Source organism: Abramis brama, assembly GCF_963993115.1.
Source record: "Abramis brama genome assembly, chromosome: 4".
NCBI classification, from domain to species: Eukaryota; Metazoa; Chordata; class Actinopteri; order Cypriniformes; family Leuciscidae; genus Abramis; species Abramis brama.
In genome coordinates this window covers 30674373-30695909 of record NC_139966.1, presented here as the reverse complement: position 1 = coordinate 30695909, position 21537 = coordinate 30674373, and the positions used below count along the sequence as shown (strand labels likewise).

Genomic DNA, 21537 nt, shown 5'->3' with positions numbered 1-21537 from the left:
TCCAACCACTCCTGTGACAGATTTAAGTTACACTTTCCACGTTCCGTGACCGACAGAGGAGCATCTTGACGGCAGGAATTTAAATCTTTAACAATGTCATGAATAAGAAAATCTGAAGTGTGGATGCACACCATCAGAAAGGATATTCTCCAAGGCTGGATTTAGCATCAGGAAAACCATGATCGCACTTCTGCCTGCCAACCTTAACAAGTTGGTTTTCCTCGGGACATTCTAAAATGCTTAATGTATTGGGACAGTGACCAAACTCAGTAAAGATTTTAATTAAACAGTAAGCGTTTTCCTCTCAAGAAAATGCTTAAGGTGGCTTAATAGGCTACTAAGACAGTGGTATTAAAATATCAATTTCTGTACACAGTACACACCTTATTAAGAAACCGTTCTATGTGCAGATAAGCAGATTTACCCAGAATATGAACACAACGCATTCCTCCTATAGAAAGCCACGTTAAGCGTTTTCCTTATAATAATGGTTTTCTATGGGAGGAAAATGCTTATTGTGTAATTAAACGTGTTGCATTCATATTCAAGGCTCATCTGCTTTTCTGTAGGCTGTATAGTATGCTTTATTAATAAGGTGTGCACAGAATTTGATGTTTTAATATGAATGTCTTAGGACAGTGGTTCCCAAACCTGTCCTGGAGTACCCCCAACACTGCACATTTTCTTTGTCTCCCTAATCAAACACACCTGATTCAACTCATCAGCTCATTATCACATGGGTTAATGAGTGCAGTGCACTGTTGGGGGTACTCCAGGACAGGTTTGGGAACCACTGTCTTAGGACATTAAAAGTTTTAGAATGTCCTTTTTTCGTGCACACACAATTTGAAAAGACTCAAATGGACACAGGCAGTGAAAGACTGGATTTTTTTCCGATCAGTTAGGGTACAAGTGATTTCAAAATATTTCAGCCGGTTCTAATCTGATTTTTGTATGTTCTGTGAACATGTTTAGCTAAAAAGACCACCTAGCGTTTATTGTTGTCTCTGCAGTTAAAAAGACAAAGTTGACAATTCTGGCTATACTTTCGTTATTTTAATAATTTTTATATTTTTTTTACATTTATTTATCACTCAGGGTTGTCTAATTTAACTATTTGTGACTTGTGTTTTAAATATGTTTCCTGCACTTTAGGCATTATGCACACATTTGTTCTCCACCTTGTGAATTGATTTTGACTTATTTCGTTTTTTATTTATTAGAAAGATATATTCTGTTCTAATTGAATCCTGTCAATTAATTATTTTATTGTTTTTCGGAGCATCGCTGTTGCACTGTACTTAGAGCGTGCTCACACAGGCAATTTAGCCGATTTAATTTAATTTGCCAACATGTGAAATGCAAATCCTGTCTGCAGTGTGGCCTTTTTGCAGTTATTTGTTATTTCTTAGTTTTATTGTTTCAAAAATGTTTATACATTTTGTTCTATATTGTGTGATGTTCTGTACATTGTGGCTTTAGAATGTGGCAGCAAATTTAATTTTATTTATTTTTGTTAATTATTTCTATTACGTTTTTTCATTTGTAATACTGTATGTTTTTATGTTTTATCATAAATTTGGAGACAAATGTTAATCATTGTCATGTAACAGAGGGGCAAACAATAGGAATGCAAATAACGAATATGTTTTACATTTTAGACAGCAGCATTTGAACAGGACTTTTATTTTGTTTAGGCGATATGACGTCATAGGAACGCGCCACTCTGCTGCGTCTGTTGTGATTCGACTGAAGAAAGGTTGGTGTTTTAAAGCATTTATTGTGTTAATCAATGCAATCTTCAATCAATTATATATATATATATGTTTTTTTTTCACACGCGATGTAAAGTAAATTATGTATTATTGAATGTAACATTAAACGGCTTTATCTAACAATAATGAACGTTATTTAGTGAGTGAAACACATCCAAACAAGTTACAAAAAAGGTGCATCTCATTTCGCTCCCTATATCGTGAATCAGCCTATGACCAGTTTAAACATGAATTCGGCCACGGGTAAGTAGCGACAGATAACTGATCTTTTCGAAACGCCGCAAGAATTGAATCAATTACTTCGTAAAATGATTCAGTGATTCAAAGCGTTCGAATCACCTCACGCCGACGAGACTGCTGATCAAAACAGAGTTTGCTACGAAATCACAAACATGTGCTATGACAACTTTTATATATTACTATTACATATAATCTACAAATGTAAAGCATAAATTACTAATCATGAAGTGTCTCTATAACTTGTTCTTTTATTAATTTATCTTCTTAATTTTGTGTTGTTTTGGCTGATAAGGGCATTTAAACTCAGCACGAAATATTAACAAACCCTATTCGGTAATTTTTTCTCACGTGGTCACTAAAAAAATTGTCACATGATTGTCTGCTGTAAATAAAATAACATATGCTATAAGAATAAGTTCGTATTTAAGTTATACATTTATTATAACATGTAGGCTAACATAATATACAATTTAATTACATATAACAGAATAAGTTAAATTTAATATTTTTTTTATTTAACTTGGCCCATGACATGCTAGTTGAAATGGTTTTCTGTATTGCATTTTATCTTAAATGGATGGATGGATGGCATTTTAAAAATGTGGAAATTAGCAAAAAGTTAATACAGCCTCTTATTTACATGAGGTAAATATAAAGCTGCTTTAAAAAAACAACAAAAACAAATAGGCTATATATATATATAAAGCTGTTTGGTTTATTTTTGATGTATATAATATAATTGTATTGCAAATATTGCTGCCACAGTATCGACCCATTTCAAATGTTTACGTGCTTATTTTCTCTTTCTCCAAAAGCGCTTCTCCCCCTTAAAGGGTTAGTTCACCCAAAAATGAAAATTCTGTCATTAATTACTCACCCTCATGTCGTTCCAAACCCGTAAGACCTCTTTGTTCATCTTCGGAACACATATGAAGATATTTTCTGGGCCCTGAAAGTTGCAATGACGTTGCTGTCAATGGAGGGACAGAAAGCTCTCAGATTTAAAATATCTTCCATTTGTGTTCCGAAGATGAACGAAGGTCTTACGGGTTTGGAACGACATGAGGGTGAGTAATTACTGACAGAATCTTCATTTTTGGGTGAACTAACCCTTTAAGAGTTTCAATAAGAATAGGAAAAACAACTTCCGTTTCATGTCAACTTTAAGTCCATTAACTCTCACTCTGACTGACTCTTACCAAGTGCGCTGAACTTTTGAACGAGAGCTGATTGAGACACACACAGAGATTTAGTTTGAATTTATTTTTCTTTCTGTTAATTATTCTAATCTTAATCATGACAGAGTGTCCAAACACACAGGAAAACTCCTGGTGAATCCACGTGAGATCCTGGCGACTGAGATCCACGTGACACACTATTATGAAGATGGCGTTTATTAAAGAAGAGATTGAAGAAATAAAGATTGAAGAAACATTCAGTGTGAAACAAGAAGAAACTGAGGAACAAACAGGTTGGTTTCATTCTCAAAGCTGAACTCAGTCCTTATTAAAATGTCTGCACACTAGAGATGCGCGGATCAGCTCTAATGTCACCCGAATCCTCAGCCAAAAACATATCATCCATCCGCCACAATAATGTTCTCTGATTTAGATATCCACACCCGATGGTCAAATCACAATTATTCTTATGTGTTAAGTGGGTGATAAATGGATGATCACCTTCAAAAGCAGACTCGGCGACGCTAGATCTGATGCGCACATCTCTAATGGTAACATAATACACTGAGGAATGCTGCTTTTAAATTAACATTTATTTAAAACAATTAGCCTAATTTGACAATGTTAATTTTCTTAATGGCATAAACACAGGCTTTACTCCATTGAAACGTTAACTGGAATGTCACTGTTTCTGTCACTGCGACTTCTCAAACACACACACACTTCACAGCCGTGGCATATTACATACCCAGCACTTCATCCTCGTTAATCACTTTGCTAAATCGCTCCCACGCGGTACTTTTCTTTCTTTTCTTCCTTTTTATTTTGTTTTTAATTCTTCTTTTTTTATTATCTCTCTGACCTATTTTGCCTCCATTTCTGCTTAAAAAAGCGGACCCGCGCAGCTCTCGTAGCGTATCTTAACGAGAGTGCAAATTAGTGCCTGTCTGCCTGGTGGAAAAAGTATATTTTAAACATGCTCATAATTTTAGAGAAAGTAGTTAATATTTACATTATTAATGATTTATCACAGGGCTATTCAATTAGCTTCATGCCAGGGCCGGATTATTTAATCGAAATGTTGAGGAGGACCGGTGGGTTTAGCTTATTTATTGAAACATAACAGTATCGATAAATAAGCCAAAGTAAACCTAAAAAAGTATTGTATTTACTTGGAAATGTGGTACCCAACAGTATGCAGACTTATGAGTCTTTAATAAATAACTTATTTACAGCTATGTACAAAAATATGAATTATACAAGATCATAGCTATTGGTAAGAATTATTTTATTTATAATTATTATAGGCTTAAAGGAAAATATTCTGACAGTGAGACTTGATAACCACAGGTAAAACCATGCACGGCTACTCACTCACTACCACTGTATAACAAAATGCCTAAACACAGGTTAAAACTATACACAAAATGAATTGTATATTCCTCTACCCACCTAATTAATCTACTGCAATATAAATTACTATAAGATAGTACTCAGTATAAATATTCCACATTTCTGCCCAAACCATAGTAAATTACTACAGTACATTCATGGTAAATGTTTGTAAAGGTGGTGATTAGGGGATTTAAAGTCTTCTAACTTCGTTCATGGCACAGTGTTTCTGCTGTTTACCTCATCAGTCGTGTTGGGAATGTTGAGGCTGCTTCATCTGATTTAAAACTAGTTAAATCATAGTGATTTGTGGTCTGTAACAGAGGTGTGACGAATTGAACAACTTCTCACTGGATGTCGCAATGCTGTTTAATAATAGTGTCCAGAACCGGGAGTAAACACAACTCCTTTAAGCTTGCGTTCCGTTATCCACTGGGCACAGTTCAAAGTAAACTAAACTGCGAGTTGAACTGAAACTAAACTGAAAACAGCGCTATTTGTTCTATATTTGTTGTTACTGACTGAGAAACAGCTTCAGATGATTCAGGGACAGAATGGTCCAAACGAATCTGAATCATTTCAGACCATTATGCAAACGCAGTTGGCCAACTCATGGAAAGGAAATAATTGAACCAAAGATCGAACTAAAGATTCGCACCATTCACAAATGATTGGTATTGCTGGTTTAGTCGACATAAATACGGGACACGCATAATAACTGCTGAAATATTCAGACTTAAAACGTTTCTCAGGTTAGTCGGAGTGCTCATGGTACGCACAGTGCGTATAGACAAGCAGCTGCACTTGCCACTACGGCCACTCGCATATCTAACCAAATGTAGCCACACCACCAGGAAAAGACGCGGAGGGCCCCCCCCCCCCCCCCCCCGCGGATATAACCGCGATCCACGCATCGCTACTGCACACCTACACTGCTCCAGCATTCTCATCGTTCAGAGTCTCTGGTATCTCCTGGTTTTCGCCCCTCTGTGTTTTCGTCCCTCATGTGACATGGTCTCTTTTGACGCCACTGGTGAGGCCGACATCACCAATGAGGACGTCATGTTAACTGCGGCCTCTGACTCGGGTGATTGGGACACCTTTTTACCTCCGGAACAGCCAGGGAGGAACAGGATGGATAGTACATTTTTCCCATTATTCCATGACAAGATCTGGCAGTCCTGGCTCTCTCCATGCTTGGCTCAATCCCATGCTGCGGGATCACATCCCCTCTCTTCTGTCGACGGAGCCTACCGCTTGGGTTACACCAAACCCACCTGTGCCTGACTGCTTGTGGGTGGAAGTCGTCGCTATCGCTTTCCTCTAAGCCATGCTGCGCTATCGCCCACATTACTGAGAAGCGTACATGGCAGCTGGTCAGGCAGCATCTGTCATTCATACTATCGAGGTGTTTCAGGTGAAGATGTACCAGGCCTGGGATGAGAGGTCCTGAGACTTTCAGAAAATAGACCACAGACCTGGCACGTATTGGTCACTCTATGGACAGTCTGGTGGTCCTTCAGCATCACTTAAGGCTGACACTGACGGAGATGAGGGACTCGGAGAAGGTGCATTTACTGAACGAGCCCATAAGCCCCATGGCTTCTTTTGTGATGCTGTGGGTTCCTTCTCAGAGAAGTTACTTAAGGCACAGAAGCAGTCAATGGCTCTGAGCCATTTCCTGCCTAATTTTTACTGGCGCGATGCAATCAGGCTTCAGTTTTTGAGGAAGGAGGGGATACCCCATAGTGTTAGCACACAATGTCCTGTTCCCTCCTCTCAGGGAAATGAGGTTACAAGAGAAACCTGAGAATTTCGAAAAAATCGATTCTGTTCAGTATCGCGATATTTTGCGCACGCAATTATATTGACACAGTAGCACAAAGTATTGCAATATTTAATTATAAAATTATCCGTTTTACTTTTGGGTTATAGGGCTGTGACGGTGGCAGTTTTTTACCACCGCGGTGGTAATGGACCAACTACCTGCGGTGGTGCAGTGGTTGGGGGGGTTTTGAAATAAAAATGTTTAGTGTTTATTTGAGCAAAAAGTGTTTATTTGAGCAATTCTGTCAAAGAAACAACACACTTAAGCATTGAAATAAATATCAGTAAATATTGGCAAATGAAATAATATAATAAAGGTAAATCTATTTAAAAAAAGAAAAGAAAAAAAAAGACGCGTGATACAGCCTACCGCTCTGCGCTTTGAAAGGGATGTGGGACACGAGCAGGAGAGACCATCAATCTCTTTTCTGATATCTTCATGTTTTCTACTTGATGTAAATGGTCTGAAGAGTGAATTTTATCCTCCACAAGGGCAAGACATTTAGGCTATGTTTGATATTGCGCTGCCAGAGAAAGTGAAACTAAAATCACCCGCGCATGTGAAACGCGCTTTACAAATAAACTTGACACGCCGCATGTCTAATGACAAGCACAAACTGTGTTAAAAAGAATTTAACATACAAGGAAAAATGTAGGCTATCTGCGTTATACTTCACCACAGTAAAGCATACGAATATAATAGGCCTAATTAAAAGCGAACCAAGGAAGAAACGTTTATAATCCCCTTAGAAAATGGGTGAGACGTGAGTGAAGATTTGGGAAAAGAAACAAGAGATTCCATGCAGGGATGAGTCACGATTTTTTAATATTTTATAAGTTTATTTAATTATAGAATATCGAATAGGTTGTGCGATTATTCTCTAAAATAAAAACTCCATGTTTTCGGCGCTGATGCAGTGGTGACGGCACCATCGCCGGTAGTTGGTCATGTAACCGGAGGGTGACGCTGCCAATAACGCACATAACTGCTGTCACAAACAACCGGCAAAGTAATGATTATGAATGTGTCAAATATAGCAAGGAGACATTTTAATTGTTTATTAATAAACTAGTGTTTTCTGTGTCAGTGTCGGCTGCAAAGATGAAGTTGACGATGCTGACTCGTCATCTTCGCAGTGAACGCACCTACATAGAGAAATGCACACTTCATACGGATTACATAAGCATATGCTAGTTGGTTTATTTTCGTTTTGAATGGTTTAGTTTAAAAGTAGACAATTCAAGCTTTCTATATGGAATAACTAATGGAATGTTGTTCGCTGATAATCGGGTGACCAGATCGCAAACCAGAATTCAAAGCCGACAAAGCTTAAATTTATGGGCTTACACACAACTCTCTCATTCGTCATGAATCCAAACGTTTCCATGGTTGCGATGTAACATTTAATTGCTAACCTATTTTTTCTTTTGTAAACAAAGCTTTGTGCTTCACTCGTGTCATAATATTCACGTAAAACAGAATTCTAATACAAAAAAATGTGTTTTGGCGGACCACCGCCGGTGCTACTCAGCTATGGTGGTGTGGTTGTCAAGTTTACCGGCGCAGCCCTATTACTCTATTATGTCTGCTTTATGTTACTCTATTGTATTTAACAATATTTAACAATGTATTTATATTTAGAGATAGAGATAATTACGTCCTGGCCTGTAATAAGGTCTGTCCTGAATGTTCAAGGACAAAGTTTTTGCACTACCCTTATAAGTTTTTGCACTTCAGTTAATGTGTAGAAGATGTGAACATTATCTAGAATTAAATGTGACATTTGAAGTGAGTTGAGCAGTCTTATTTTCCTAATTTTTTTGTAATGCCTTTGAATAATATGGGGGACATGAATCGCAATACATCGCAGAATCGAATCGCAATACTTGCTGTATCGCAATATGTTAAGAATCGCAATAATATTGAATCGTGGCCCAAATATCGCAATACTATCGAATCGTCACATTTTTGCCAATTCCCACCCCTAACAATGAGCAGTTCTCTACATGTTGAGATCATATGACCAGACAAATACTAATGCTGCCTTCAGTGGCACCTTAGTAGATCCTACTTCCAAGTTGGGCATTCGTTATTAGATGTCACTCATCAAATTAGGAAAAATAATACCGAAGTAGCCTAAATAAAACAATTATTTTGTGTAACATTAAACCCAGTATCCATCTCTGAATTGAATATAATGAAAACCATTAATTTCTATCACTTAATTATGCAAAATAAATGTTTTTGTTAGATATGGTTGCATTAAGCGAACCATAAAATGTGAGTGATCAACTTTACATTTGTTGTCTATAAGTAACTTTTCTTCTAATCCTCAAAAGTGTTTGCTGTATCAGGAAGTACCAACATTTAAAGGAAATAAGATTGAAAAACATTGCTATCCAATCATGAAAAGACCAGGTGTAAATGCCCTGAAATGCATTTGAGATGGATTTAAATCCAATCACTTAAACCACTACAGGAGGTGGTTGGAGACGCATTGTAAATGCATGTAAATGGGTCATTGACGAATAAGGTTTTTAAAGGTGTAAAAAAATAGAATGGAGATATAACTATTTGAAACCATTTTTTAGTTTACATAGGTGTTAACAATAAGATTTTGTGGTTTGTACAATCAATTAACACTGTTTTTTGTCATTTTTTACAAGATGGACAAAATTTGTCACCAAAAAAGTCATTCGGTTTAACCATGAATATATCTAAAATTATTAATTTGCAGACAATTATTCATGAAAAAAAACTGATTTGACATTGATGTTGAGCTAGTATATAGTGTGTACCACAGAAGAAATATTAAATAAAATTATCACTGATCTCATAAATGTAATCATTTATTGGACTACTCTAAACACTCCAACATATTCAAGTAAAACATTGCACAGGGAGAGGAGAAAAGGGGAAATGTAAAAAAAAAAAGAGCCTTATCTGCTTTATATTTGTATTATTGTAGTTCCTTTAGTTATTAAAATCAATATTATTCCATTTAAATATTTACTATATCGGTTTTACTGAATGACCAAGGCCGGTTATACCGAATGACCATGTCTGCTGCCCTTGACATTATGAATATTTAGGACAATAAACAGAAACAAATAGCTTCAAAAGCACATTTTATTGTTAATATATATATTAACAATATTGTTAATATAATAGGCTATTAATGTAAAAAGTACTTCAAACATTAAAACATTTTGATATCCAACATTTTGATATTGGAATGAACATATAACTCGTATCGCAAATTATATTAATTAAAACATTAGGGGCCCTTTTTTAACGATCTGAAACGCAAGTATCAAGCGTGAAACGCAAGTAACTTTGTGGGCGGGTCTTGGGCGCTGTTGCTATTATACCGGCGGGATAAATGACTCTTGCGCCCGACGCAAATCTAAAATGGGTTGCAAATCTAAAATGGGTTGGTCTGAAGTAGCTTCATTATTCATAGGTGTGGTTTGGGCGTAAAGTGCAATAAACCAATCAGAGCAACATCTCACATTCCCTTTAAGAGCAGGCGCGCTTGTTCCATGGCGGTTTGCTATTATAACGGCGAATTTGCCAGGAGCGGTTCACAGCCGAGGAGACCGACGTTCTCACCAGGGCCGTAAAACACAGAGAAGTGACATTGGGGATGGAGAAACACACCCAAATTAGCTTCGGTTAAACAGGTGTATCATAATTTGGGTAAATGTGTAAGCTAGATTTATGCCTATTTTTTCACATCTTCATGGACACAACAATAATTTCCCTCGTGTGTTAATATTTTTCCTTGTAATAATGTATTATTTGCAAAAATGAAAACTGCTGCTTCTGTGTAGATGAGAGAATCAAAGTGTATGCACGTTGTGCACACGCTACATTGATTATGGCCAAGTATGCGCCCTTAAAATAGCATATGAATAACATCAGCAACATGCCTGACTGACACTAACTGACTTTAGACTAGGTTTTTCCTGGTCAGTGGCAAAATTGTTTTCTAAACCTGCAAAATAGCGCCAGGGAACGTTTGCGCCGGAACACGCCTCCTCTTTGCGCTGAACCTCCCCCAGGAGCGCAAGTTCATTTCCAAATTTACCGACGTGCGTCTGTGGAGGGAAAATTTCGCTGTGCGCGGGTGCAAGATAGGAATTATACATGCATCGGTGTACAAAGTCAATTGCGCTGGGTGCAAGATAGGGCCCTAAAACATTAAAGCATTTAATTGGTCTTGGAACAAGTGTTTAAATTGTTAAACAATGAGCTGCTAGGCTATATAAATTCATGAAAATTTTTCGGATTTGAAGATATCCCTCTCTGTTTGGGTTGCTAGGGTGCTCTTAATGGTTGCTAGGGCATGGCTTGATAGCTTCACAATGATCCTGAGAGACTGATTGGTTACCTGAGTAAAATGAGCCCAACACATTGTCTCTATGACAATGTGCTGCAAAGATATCCTTCTGGGCCTTTTATAATGGCAGTCTATGTAAACAGTTGCTAGGGTGCTCTTAATGGTCGCTAGGGTGTGGCTTAATGGCTTCATGATGATCTTGAAAGACTGATTGATTGCCTGAGTAAAATGAGCCCACCTCCTTGTCTCTATGACACTGTGCTGCAAAATCATGTTCAATACAAAATCGCAATTTACCATATTAGGATAAACATGCACAATCCAGGTTTTTTGGGCATTCCCTTCACCATAGTATGTCTATGGGGTACTTTCAGGCACTTATTGAATATAATAATATAAATAATAAAAACAAATGATACCTTTCCCTTCTTTTGGCGAGCATCTGTTCTTTTTTAACAGGATCAGCATTGATCCTTGTCCAGAAGTGATATAATTATAAATCTATAAAAAGGTCAAAATTCAGTCAAAATTATATTTTAAATTTTATAATAATATACTCTGCACATTTTCTATTAATAAAATGTTGTATTTATTTATTCCAGATATGTACAAATATGACCAGCATACATTGCTGTCATTCGATACAACCAGTAAGTCATTTGTTATAACCAGTGTTGGGAACGTTACTTTAAAAAAGTAATTAGTTACTCACTACTTGTTCCAAAAAGTAACTGAGTTAGTAACTGAATTACTATAAAATAAAAGTAACTCGTTACCAGGGAAAGTAACTATTTGCGTTACTGTTAAAAAAAAAGTTGCTATATGTCAAAGAATTTGGATTTTTTTTTTAGCAGTTTTCACAAATCAGTTGAAATGAGTAGAACAGACAGGTGTTTGTACATACCTTTCGATATTTATTGCATGTCGACAGACAGCAAGAGGTTTATCCTGCACTTCAAGCATTATCTTTGTAAGAAAAGTAAACCGTTACACCATATAAAGTGCATTTAACTCTAGCAAATTAAATCAACCGCTCTCAACTTTTTATTAAAAGTTTTATTAAAAGTTTTATTAATAAAGTAAAGGCATAGAACCAGTTTATTTGTAGTGCACTGACAATAGTTTTATATAATTAGTTAATTAATTAAATTAATAAAAAGACAAAAAGACCTTGAGATATGTTTGGTAATTGTACCTGAATGAATTGAAAATGAATTTGCTACATTTCAGATTAATAACGTTATATTTGTTTTCCTTAAAATTTTAATCAGCAGTAGCTTAAACACTTTGCAGTTTGAATATCTATAAACAAAATTACAGAGTATGTTTTTATGTTTCCACTGTTCGATCGCGTCCACACACACACACACACACGCACGCACTCACACAAATGTGAACACTTTGCGCCTTTTCGATCGCGCCCGCGCCCCTCTCTCTCTCTCTCTGTGGCGCGTGTGCTGGCATGTGTGTAAAAACACTGGCTCTGATTGGCTACCATGAAACACATGACTCTGCCTTAGCCAATCATAATCGCTTAACTCGTTATTAACACACCTCCTCACTAGCTGTGCGAGCCAGGGGTGCGTTCGGATTACACAGTTTATTCAATCAATGCATAGTAACGCAACGACTTTAAAGTCCAGTAATGTTAACGGCGTTGTAACGACGGGAAAAGTAATTAGTTAGATTACCCCGTTACTGAAAAAATAACGTCGTTACCTAACGACATTACCTAACGTTATTCCAAACACTGGTTATAACCAAAATTTTGGTTTAACCGAATGACTCTTTTGGTTATAACGAATGAAATCTTAATTCAATGCTAACAGGCTGATATCTAGCTGCCTAGCTTGTTAGTTAGCTAGCTAGCTACCAAAAGGACAATCAAACATTTTATATTTAGTAAAAGTTTTTAAAATATTACAACATTATCCATGTTTTATAGCGGTTGTACCGAATGACCTGATATTTGGGGACATGCGTATGAGCAAGTGAAAACATGATTTTTTCTAATAGTTAAGAGAGAGTTAATTACTTTGCTTCATAACCATGCGGTCCTTTGCAGTTGTCTGAATGATGTCACATCCTGTCACATAATATTGACCACATGACTTGATCCAAAATGGAGCCCTTTATATTGGTTACTCCAAATGACATCAATGATCATTTTTCCGGACATTCTTTCTCATAAAAAAGCAACGACTTCTACACATAATTTTAATACCATTTTGCACTATGTTGATATATAATGTTATAAAATCATGCCAGAATAAAAAATATTTACAGTTATTAAATTTTAAGATATTTTAATCACAAATGAAATTGCTGTATTGGCCTTCGGACGGTTAAACCGAATGACCTTTTGACACTTCAAAATCTTTAAAATACCTTTATATGTAGTAAAATATAATTAAAACCTTTTGGATTCAGTAAAAGAGATCAAGTTGTACTACCTTACATACTTTGGATGTTATATATTTGTTTTTTATTATTATTAAAGCCTTTGGACAAAAAAATTACCCGTCACGTCATTGACCCAAATGCATGTAAATTTTACTCCTCCCAAAATGGTAATAAAATAAACACAAGACTGTGTTATACAAGCTCTCTGTAGCCAGATATGACCACGCTACTGCAAAAAGCATTGCCACACACTAAACCTGGATAAGTTGAATTTACTAAAAAAATGGAGGTAGATAACTGCAGACATCACAGACCAAAACTCCTGCGGTCAGCTGTGAGTAAAGATGCAATTAAGCCTCTCCCCCTGTATTTCTTACTCCAAATTAAAGTAGTTTCAGTGAATCAAACAGTACGCTCTCCATGTTCTGTTTATTTGGCTGTTTTGCTGCATGTGAGACACTTTCAGGTGCACGCCCTTTAGAGTTAATCTAAAACCCTGGATTAAACCTGAGTTGACAGAGAACGAGCATTGAGAGCCTGTTGAGTCTGATCTAAACCAGGTTGGATTTGTCAACTGCAAACCTTCTCTGGAACTCAGAGTTTGTTCAACTAGCTTCATGCAACAGGCCTTAGGAATCGCATGCAGTGATGTACAAACATTCCTGATGTAAACAAGGAAATGGTTCTGTTCTTGTATAACTTCCATGTTTGAGACTATAATGTTTTAATAGCTGTGCTTATTACTCTCTTTTCACAGTTATTAGGGCAATACTTAAACTGCCAAAGAATCTCTTCCTGTGATCTGCACAAAACAAGATAGTAATTAGAGAGGTATTAACCTATATAAAACAGGAGTACATCCATCCATTTTTGTATTAAAACTGTTGATTAACTTAAAAGGTAAAGTAGGCAATTTTCGGAGAGGCTAGCAATAGCTTTGAACGTGTAAGATCCCTCCCTCCCTTCAGAGCGTCTCCAAAGCAACGCCTCCTTCAAAACACATGTTTTTTTGTTCTGGTTTTATCTAGTTTATTTTCCTGTTTCATTGGTGTCTAAGTATGAAGGGTTATTTTTTGCTCACTGAATATGTTACTCACCTGTGTCTAGTTTAGTTAATTATTGTAATAACTATAATTATTATAGTTTATCCTGTGTTTATATACTTTGTTTTCTCAGTTATCTGCCAGTTGTCTTTATTTGGTTATACAAAGCTGTCACGTTTGTTTCTCCTTGGATCATCATCTTGTTTTGTTGAAGACTGCTGCACATAGATTCTTGTCTGCAAGACGTTACTGAACAACCGGCCAAGAACAATTAAACATTTATTTACCAGCAGCAGTCTATCTCCCTCAAGGATCACATCCGCGTATTCCACAGTGTAGCCAACCAGGTACTTTTCCCAGATAACTTCCTGATTGCCTTTTTAATTTTGGACTGAAGGAACCTCTGAAATCTGTTTTATTAAAAACCTTTGAGGGATGCTGGCCCAATTTTTAGAACTGGCCCAGAAATTGATAGGATATGTTGGCCCATATTGATAGGATAGCTTCTTGCAGTTGATGGAGATTTGTGGGATGCACATCCAGGGCACGAAGCTCCTGTTCCACCACATCCCAAAGATGCTCTATTGGGTTGAGATCTGGTGACTGTGGGGGCCATTTTAGTACAGTGAACTCATTGTCATGTTCAAGAAACCAATTTGAAATGATTCGAGCTTTGTGACATGGTGCATTATCCTGCTGGAAGTAGCCATCAGAGGATGGGTACATGGTGGTCATAAAGGGATGGACATGGTCAGAAACAATGCTCAGGTAGGCCGTGGCATTTAAACGATGCCCAATTGGCACTAAGGGGCCTAAAGTGTGCCAAGAAAACATCCCCCACACCATTACACCACCACCACCAGCCTGCACAGTGGTAACAAGGCATGATGGATCCATGTTCTCATTCTGTTTACGCCAAATTCTGACTCTACCATCTGAATGTCTCAACAGAAATCGAGACTCATCAGACCAGGCAACATTTTTCCAGTCTTCAACTGTCCAATTTTGGTGAGCTTGTGTAAATTGTAGCCTCTTTTTCCTATTTGTAGTGGAGATGAGTGGTACCCGGTGGGGTCTTCTGCTGTTGTAGCCCATCCGCCTCAAGGTTGTGCGTGTTGTGGCTTCACAAATGCTTTGCTGCATACCTCGGTTGTAACGAGTGGTTATTTCAGTCAAAGTTGCTCTTCTATCAGCTTGAATCAGTCGGCCCATTCTCCTCTGACCTCTAGCATCAACAAGGCATTTTCGCCCACAGGACTGCCGCATACTGGATTTTTTTCCCTTTTCACGCCATTCTTTGTAAACCCTAGAAATGGCTGTGCGTGAAAATCCCAGTAACTGAGCAGATTGTGAAATACTCAGACAGGCCCGTCTGGCACCAACAACCATGCCACGCTCAAAATTGCTTAAATCACCTTTCTTTCCCATTCTGACATTCAGTTTGGAGTTCAGGAGATTGTCTTGACCAGGACCACACCCCTAAATGCATTGAAGCAACTGCCATGTGATTGGTTGATTAGATAATTGCATTAATGAGAAATTGAACAGGTGTTCCTAATAATCCTTTAGGTGAGTGTGTATATATATATATATATATATATATATATATATATATATATGTATGTATGTATGTGTATATATATATATATATATATATATATATATATGTATATGTGTGTGTGTGTGTGTGTGTGTGTGTGTGTTTTGTTGTTAGATATTTGTTGTTGGTTTTGATACTTTACATGTCTACATGTTGAGATGTTTGTTGCTTTTTGCCATTAAACTTGGGTTATTTGTCTTTTTTTTTTTTCTTTTTTTTTTTTACCTTAGACCTGATGGCATTGGAAGAAGAGAGTCAAGAACTGACTGAAAAGGAAGAGAAAGATCAGAATGAGAAACATCATGATTTCATAACTGGAGAAAAATCTTTTAGTTGTTCACAAACTAAAAAGACTTTGTCACAAAAAGGAGCTCAAAAGACAGGAGCTAAAAGTAATTTCACCTGCAAACAATGTGGAAAGAGTTTCACTCAAAACGAAAGCCTTAAAAGCCACATAAGAGTTCACACTGGAGAGAAGCCTTTCTCCTGCCAACAGTGTGGAAAAAGTTTCACTCAAAAAGGAAACCTGAAATTCCATATGAAAATTCACTCTAGAGAGAGTCAATTCACCTGCCAACACTGTGGAAAAAGTTACACTCAAAAAGGAAGCCTTAAAGTCCACATGAGAATTCACACTGGAGAGTACCCTTTCACCTGCCAACAGTGTGGGAAAAGTTTCACTCAAAAAGGAAGCCTTAAAAGCCACATGAGAAGTCACACTGGAGAGAGGCCTTTCACATGTCCTCAATGTGGAAAGGGTTTTAAACATAAACCAACCCTTACTGCCCACATGAGAATTCACACTGGAGAAAAGCCTTTTACCTGCACTCAGTGTGGTAAGAGTTTTACACATAAACCAACCCTTAGTGCCCACATGAGAATTCACACTGGAGAGAAGCCGTTTGTATGCAGTCAGTGTGGAAAAAGTTTCAGATTTACAGTAATTCTGAATGAGCACATGAGGATTCACTCAAGAGAGCACTGTTTTAAATGTCATCGGTGTGGAAGTAGTTTCACAGACAGGAAACATCTTACGAATCATGTTAAAATTCACATCGGCGAGAAGCCTTTCATGTGCGATCACTGTGGAAGGAGTTTCACACTTAAAGGAAACCTTAAGATTCACATGCGAGTTCACACTGGAGAGAAGCCTTACACCTGCCCTCAGTGTGGAAAGAGTTTTACGATTAAAGGAAACCTTGAGGTTCACATGAGAATTCACACTGGAGAGAAGCCTTACAAGTGTCAGCGGTGTGCAAAGAGTTTCACATATCAAAGAGACTTGAAATGTCATTTACAAACTCATTTTGGAAAGAAGTTACAATGTTCTGAGTATGACAAGAGGTTAACAAAAAGGAGCAATTTAAGAAATGACCTGCTCATTCACTCTGGAGGAAGGCGATTTAATTGTGATCAGTGTAAAAAAACATTTCTTTTGCTATCACACTTAAAGATACATATGAAAAGTCATGCAGATGTGAGACCCTATTCTTGTTTTTATTGTGGAAAGCGTTTTAAATGGCTCAGCAATTTAAAATGGCACCAGAAAATATGTATCTGTGTGAAATCGAAGCTACGTTCGCGTCCTATAATTTCCATTGTATAGGAGTTGTTACTTATGTATTTGATTCAGTATGATACTTTAATATCAGTGTATTGAATAAATACATCTGCATGGCTTTCTGATAGTATTCAGACCCATTTTCTTATGCTAAAATGCATTAAATCAAAACCCATTGACAAGTATTCAGACCCTTAACTTTGTTGAAGCACCTTTCTGCAGCCATTACAGCCTCAAGTCTTTTTTTGTGTATGATTTATAAAGCTTTAAACAGCTAGATTATCTGCCATCTTCAGATCCTATCGAAATATGTCAGTTTGGATGTGGACTTTAAGTGAACAGCCATTTTCAGGTTTATCCACAGATGTTCAATTGGGTTCAAGTCTGGGATTTGGCCGGGTCATTCAAGGACATTCACAAAGTCGTCCCTAAAGGCCCTAACATACTTACTGCAAAGTTTTTTTCCATTCTTTTCTTTGGGGTAAAAGAAGTTCGAAATATGTGATACTGTTAAGAAACATTCCAACGCCATCCACGCTGCTGTGAGCAGAGTTTAGATTAATATGTAATGTAATGTTTGGAGGCAATCAGGATGTTCAATCTGCGTATCGGGTCATAAAAGCTCCTCTTTTCACATTAAATCAGCAGTCCAGCTCCAACATTCTACTAGATAATGGTCCCTAAAAGACCTGTTGTCACATTAATTGCCTTTACAGATGCTAAACAGACCCATCTCTAAGTCTTTCCTGTGACTTCAAAGACTTCACCAGGCACGAATAGGCACAGACACGTCCCTGCATTTAACTCATCATCAAACTATCCCAAAATGTATATGTATTCCTGTGTTGTATGTTTGTCTCTATATTATACTAACCTAGTTATGATTCTTTAATTATGTTAGGGTAACTTCAAATGCTGATATCCAGGTTTATGTATGACTGTTTTAAATGATTGCATACCCCCTCTGTTTTGTATTGAAATGATCCTCTTTATGCCTTAATTAATGGGGTAGAGTACATTACTGTAAAATGCATTATACTATTTTTGTTTTTGTTTTTTACTATACTTTGTTGTAAAACTGTACAAATTCCTAGACCACCATTAAACATGCAAATATGCTGTGAAGGGAGACAAAGAAAATGTCCGGCAAACTTACCTTCAAGTTAACTTCGTTCAAACTTCCTGTGGATAACCGATTTCCGGAAGAATCACTTCAGCTCACGAACTCACCAAGAATCTCTGTATTTTACATGCATCCAGGACTCTTGTTCAGCACCAAACCAATGCAAGTAACTGTTCTTATCAATCTTTAGATGCTTTTTAAGCTTTGGCAATTTGATTCTCTGATGGTTCTCATAGGTTAACTGTTTGTTATTCTTGCCATTCTTTGCTCCTCTCTCTCTCTTTCTTTCTTTACTTTTTCTATATATATATATATTCTTTGCTCCGGTTTAGTTCTATGTATCCGTAGTTTCATTTATTAAAAACATTATATCCACACTCGACTGTCTGTGTTTGCAGCTCATACATCAAAGTCACTTTAATGTTTGATCTTGCTACAAGTACTCTACAAGTACAGTACTTTCGTACTGTTATACTACTTTACTATATAGAACAGGAAAGGTTATTCTTCTTGGCCAGAAGAAAAATCTTCCTTAAGAGTTGATAGAAGATTATACTGTTGGTTTGGTGGACAAACAGAGCAGTAAATATAAAATGAATTGTTATAATTCATTCTGAAAGTTGATCTAGCCTATATATGTTTATAATTAATTATAATCCATTGATGTTAATATACATGTGTACATACACTAGATTGCTAAAAGTATTGGGACACCCCTCCAAATCATTGAATTCAGGTGTTCCAATCACTTCCATGGCCACAGTTGTATAAAATCAAGCACTTAGGCATGCAGACTGCTTCTACAAACATTTGTGAAAGAATGGGTTGCCCTCAGGAGCTCAGTGAATTCGAGCGTGGTACCGTGATAGGTTACCACCTGTGCAATAAGTCCATTCCTCACTAAATATTCCACGGTCAACTGTTAGTTGTATTATAACAAAGTGGAAGCAATCAGGAACAACAGCAAAGTGGTAGGCCACGTAAAATCACAGAGTGGGCTCAGCGCATGCTGAGGCGCACATTGCACAGAAGTTGCCAACTTTCTGCAGAGTCATTAGCTACAGACCTCCAAACTTCATGTGGCCTTCATATTAGCTCAAGAATAGTGCACAGAGAGCTTAATGGGCCGATGGCCGAGCAGCTGCATCCAAGCCTTACATCACCAAGTGCAATGCAAAGCATCAGATTCAGTGGTGTAAAGCATGCCGCCACTGGAGTGACGAATCACGCTTCTCTGTCTGGCAATCCAATGGATGAGTCTGGGTTTGGGGGTTGCCAGGAGAACTATGTATTCAAAATCCCAAAAAATACATTACCCACCAGTGTTAATTTCTTTAATGAAACCTATGACAAAAAAATGTTCGTTGACGACCTTTTCTTCCCTGACTAAGACAAGACGATGAGAGACGACACACACATCCTTAAACGATAACTGTGACTGTATCAACACATACAATATCGTTGACGAAAAAAGACGAGACGTGTTTAAAAAAATAAAAACTTGACCAAAACCACTTGCTTTTGTCGAATTACAGTGGAGACAACACATTATAGACTGCAAACAAAATGCTGAGTTTTGCCTGTTGTGTATTAAAAAAAACGAAACAAACAATTTCAGACCAAAACAGCTGCAAACTAAACATGCAGCGAGGCGTTACCAAATGAACACAGATTAATTTGTCCTGAACGGACATAACATTGCCATTCATTTAATTCTACTCTACCTTGTATTTCTAGCAATTAAAATGCCGTAAATAGCTACATGACATCCAAACAAATTTCCTTATCTTTCGCGATCAAAACTGACTGCATTCACACAAGCCAGCAAATCACAGTACATTAGTGCTGTTCTCGACAATATACCTTTGTAAAAGTTGCGATTTAACACTTACTAGCATGAAGAACAAATAGACAGACTTTGCATTGATATTTAAGATTAAAACTCTCTTCGATACTAAAACATAACCTGTGTGAGTTATTGTTTTTAATGTTGATCATATTATACGAGCAAGAATGCAATGTTTCCCAAATATCAACACCATTTCAAATATGACATTTGATTTTATACAACAGTTCAACAAACAAAAGGGTAACATTAAGTGACGTACTACATTTAGAACAGTATTGTCAGTAGGCTATTATTGCTCTATTTTGCAATGAAAGCCACAGCAGAGCTGCAACACACAGTGGTGATTCGTGAACAAATCTGTGGCTTTGAACGAATCGTGATATTCAATGACCCGGTCATAAATACAGCCACTTGCTTCGTTACTGAATGAATGAATGACTCGATGGCTCACTCATAAAGACAGTGACTTACCGCCACCTACTGGCGATTTTAATTTAATATTTAAGAGTATCACTTTGTTTTTGCCATCATTGCATATTTATTGAACATAGTTTTATTTAAAGCATTATTTATTTTATAAAGGTAAAACATGAACTGGAAAAATCGATTAAAAGGGGCAAAGATTGTCCCTTAATTGAAAAGGTTTGACTGAGTCTAAGTGGAAGAGAGGTGGTACACAGAAGGACGTTAAATGCCTCAGGGGGTACGGCAATCCAATGGGAGAACCACTGAATTAAGGAAAAGGGATATGTAGAATTGCACAAGTGCCACTGCTAAAGAGTGCAATGTCAATACAGCCTGTTACCTTGATTCAAATTTCTCATAAGCTTAATTGAATTGGCCTAGAGAGAAACATTATAATGAAATTTGTCCAAAGACTACATTTAAAATAGATACCAAAATTAAAGTCGGTAACTGCAGTTTTACTAAAAGTAATGACTAAAAGTTGACAAAAAATGCTATGACTTTTCGTCGACTAAAACTAGACTTAAACTATGAAAGACAAAAGAGGGAAAGGAGAAGCCCGGACTAAGGTGCCTGCTCGCCTATTGGCAGTTGCATAAGGCCATCATACACGCCATGCCACTCAACCCCGTAAAAATGTGCACACTTGCTCTTCCCCCAGCAGAGATGATGCAGAAAAAGCCCAGTATATGCTCCAGGCAGTGAGGGCAAATTCGCACTCCGAAAGTTCCCACAAGC

The 21537-nt window shown here is 37.2% G+C and overlaps 1 protein-coding gene across 1 annotated transcript; it reads left to right on the top strand.

Annotated features, from left to right (window-relative positions):
* The first annotated feature begins 1711 nt into the window (after window positions 1-1711).
* LOC311081007 (uncharacterized protein) lies at window positions 1712-18862 on the top strand. Its single transcript, XM_084111341.1, has 3 exons — window positions 1712-1759; window positions 3319-3486; window positions 16032-18862. The coding sequence occupies exons 2-3, from the start codon at window positions 3396-3398 to the stop codon at window positions 17405-17407; spliced, it is 1467 nt and encodes a 488-aa protein (XP_083967467.1). The 5' UTR covers window positions 1712-1759; window positions 3319-3395; the 3' UTR covers window positions 17408-18862.
* Window positions 18863-21537: the final 2675 nt, after the last annotated feature.

What these genes read in the sequence shown, in the direction of transcription:
- LOC311081007 (XM_084111341.1), top strand. Translation starts at nt 3,396, where the DNA reads ATGAAGATGGCGTTTATTAAAGAAGAGATTGAAGAAATAAAGATTGAA. An exon ending in AGAAACTGAGGAACAAACAG is followed by an intron (nt 3,487 to 16,031) that starts GTTGGTTTCATT and finishes TTTTTACCTTAG; the next exon opens with ACCTGATGGCATTGGAAGAA.